At 41.2% G+C, this 2,501-nt stretch overlaps 1 protein-coding gene across 1 annotated transcript; it reads right to left on the bottom strand.

The window, feature by feature from the left end:
* Positions 1-429: 429 nt before the first annotated feature.
* EAH_00066000 (hypothetical protein) lies at positions 430-1,257 on the bottom strand (the record flags this gene model as incomplete). The annotated part of the gene is made up of 1 exon (XM_013392774.1): positions 430-1,257. The coding sequence occupies one exon, from the start codon at positions 1,255-1,257 to the stop codon at positions 430-432; it is 828 nt and encodes a 275-aa protein (XP_013248228.1).
* Between the last annotated feature and the right edge of the window lie 1,244 nt (positions 1,258-2,501).

The raw sequence follows: 2,501 nt of genomic DNA, 5'->3' as shown, positions 1-2,501 counted from the left end.
ATAAAGATATAAAGATATAAAGATATAAAGATATAAACAGAAAAAGATATACAGATATAAACAGAAAAAGATATAAAGATATAAACAGAAAAAGATATACAGATATACAGATATAAAGATATACAGATAAAGAGACAAAGCCAAGCAGCAACAGCAACAGCAAAACTAACACCACCATACACACTAACATCACCTACAGCAGCAACAGCAGCACCTACAGCAGCAGCACCTACAGCAGCAACAGCAGCAGCACCTACAGCAGCAACAGCAGCAGCACCTACAGCAGCAACAGCAGCAGCTACAGCAGCAGCAGCTACAGCAGCAGCAGGTACAGCAGCAGCACCTACAGCAGCAGCAGGTACATCAGCAGCTACAGCACCTCTAGCAGCAGCATAATAATAAAGATAAATAGGAAATAGAAGTGAAGCCTCACGCTGAAGAAGACAAGACAACGTTAATCCGGCCTTCTAAAGGCCTCGCATGCAGCGGCATCGACTCCCAAGTCCTCCGCCCCATAATCACTGCATTTCTCTGCACCCTCCCACCACACCCACCCAATACCCCTGAACTACGCTCACAAGGGGCCCCCTGGGGGGCCCCTGAAGTGTCTATAGGGCCCCCAAGGGGGGCCCCCTTGGGGCCCCCTGAAGTGTTTGTAGGGCCCCTAAGGTGGGCCCCCTGGGGGCCCCCTGAAGTGTCTATAGGGCCCCCTATAGGGCCCTTCAGAGAGGGGCATCCTGGGGTGTCTATGGGGGCCCCTTGAGGGGCCCCCTTAGAGGCCTCTTGAGGGGCCCCTTGGGGGGCCCCTTGAGATTGAGATGTGAATTGGGTAAGATGTTTGAAGTGGCGGAAGTCGCGAGGAAGAGGAGGCCAAGGAAGTTTGTTTTGATAGCCGATGCCTCTTTGGGGTGTCATTGCAACTACAATGGAGATAGGGTAAGAAAGATGTAACGAAGAAAGCATATCTTTATCTTTTAATAGTGCTGCAGGGTCGTAGGTTGCTGAAGAAGATGCAGTAGACGCAGCACCAGAGCCCCCATTCTGCTCTCTTCCTGCTGCTGCTGCTGATGCTGCTGCTGCTGCTGTTGTTGCTGCAGCGGAAGCAGTCTTCTCTGATTCACCACCCGATTTCAGAGTTGCTGGTGGTGCTGGTGTTGTTGCTGCTGCTGCTGCTGCTGTTGTTGCTGCTGCTGCTGGTGTGGTTGCAGAGTGTAATGATGTTGAGGGTTGTTGGGGTGTATGCGCAGCTCCATCCATCTTCATTTGCTGCTTTGCTGCCTCTGAAGGAGCAGCAGAAGTTGAGGTAAGACGAGTGGGGGGAGGCGGCATAGGGTAGAAGTGAACGGAGAAGATAATTTAATTTAAAGATTTTATGCATTTAATTATTAAATATTAATCAAATAAATAATTAATTCAGCTTTTCTTCGCCTTTTTCTTCATCTATTATACCCCCAAGTATACCTAGGGGGCTCAGCCTGGGGCTGAGGTGTATGTACACCCCAACCACCAACCACCTTCTTTTTGTTTCTCTTAATAATAACAATAAATAATAAACAACGAATAATTTATCATTTTGTTATTATTTTTGTTTTCATTTTTAATTTATTATTTCTAATTTTCTTTGTCTTGCTCAAATAGGCCCTATTTAAAGTCAAATTTTATTAAAACTGTGTCTCTGCTGTCTTTCTTTAAAAAGATATACTTACAAATAAATAAATATATATATATATATATATAGTTATACATCTTTCTATATATAAGTACAACAATATTTATTATATAGATTTCGTATATATATTAATATATAATAGAGACGCCAGTCTATTCATACTACCCACTTCCTTGAACTTTATTTAGGGTTTAGAAAGTAGCAGGTGTTTATATCAACAGTTTGATGCAGCAGCAGATATGCAGTGTACGCGCACTGGTATAAATAAATAAATATATATATATATTTAATATTATATTTATAACATTGAACAACAGCATATGCTGCGTCTTTGTATGAAGACAATCATCTGTTCAGTGCTATATTTGGGGTTTGACGGAGAAGAAGATTTGCTTCTTTCTGCTTTTTGTTGTTTTTACTTTGCTTAAGGAAGAAGCAATAAAATGCAGCAGCAAAAAGTAGCGTAGCTGCAGCACGAGCAGCAGCAGTAGAGACAGCAGCAGCAAGAGCAGAAACAAAGTAGCAGCAGCAGTAGAGACAGCAGCAGCAGCAGCAGATGATGATGATGATGATGATGGTAGCAGCATTTGTTTGTTTGTATTTTTTTCTGACTTTTTCTAAACATAATTTTGTCTGAATTATAATACAGTGCAGCAGAGCGGTGGTTTGTTTTTATTTTTTTTGTTATTAGAGCTGCATTCATACAAATATGAATAAATGCTTTGATATATGTATATATGTATAAATACAATATATATATGTACTTTAGAGTTATATATATATATATATATATATATATACTAGTGCTTTATATATGCATGAGCAGACCATT

Source organism: Eimeria acervulina, genomic scaffold (assembly GCF_000499425.1).
Source record: "Eimeria acervulina Houghton genomic scaffold, Eah_scaff2328, whole genome shotgun sequence".
Taxonomy (NCBI): domain Eukaryota; phylum Apicomplexa; class Conoidasida; order Eucoccidiorida; family Eimeriidae; genus Eimeria; species Eimeria acervulina.
The sequence above is the reverse complement of the archived record's forward strand: the minus strand, read 5'-3'. Positions and strand labels throughout refer to the sequence as shown.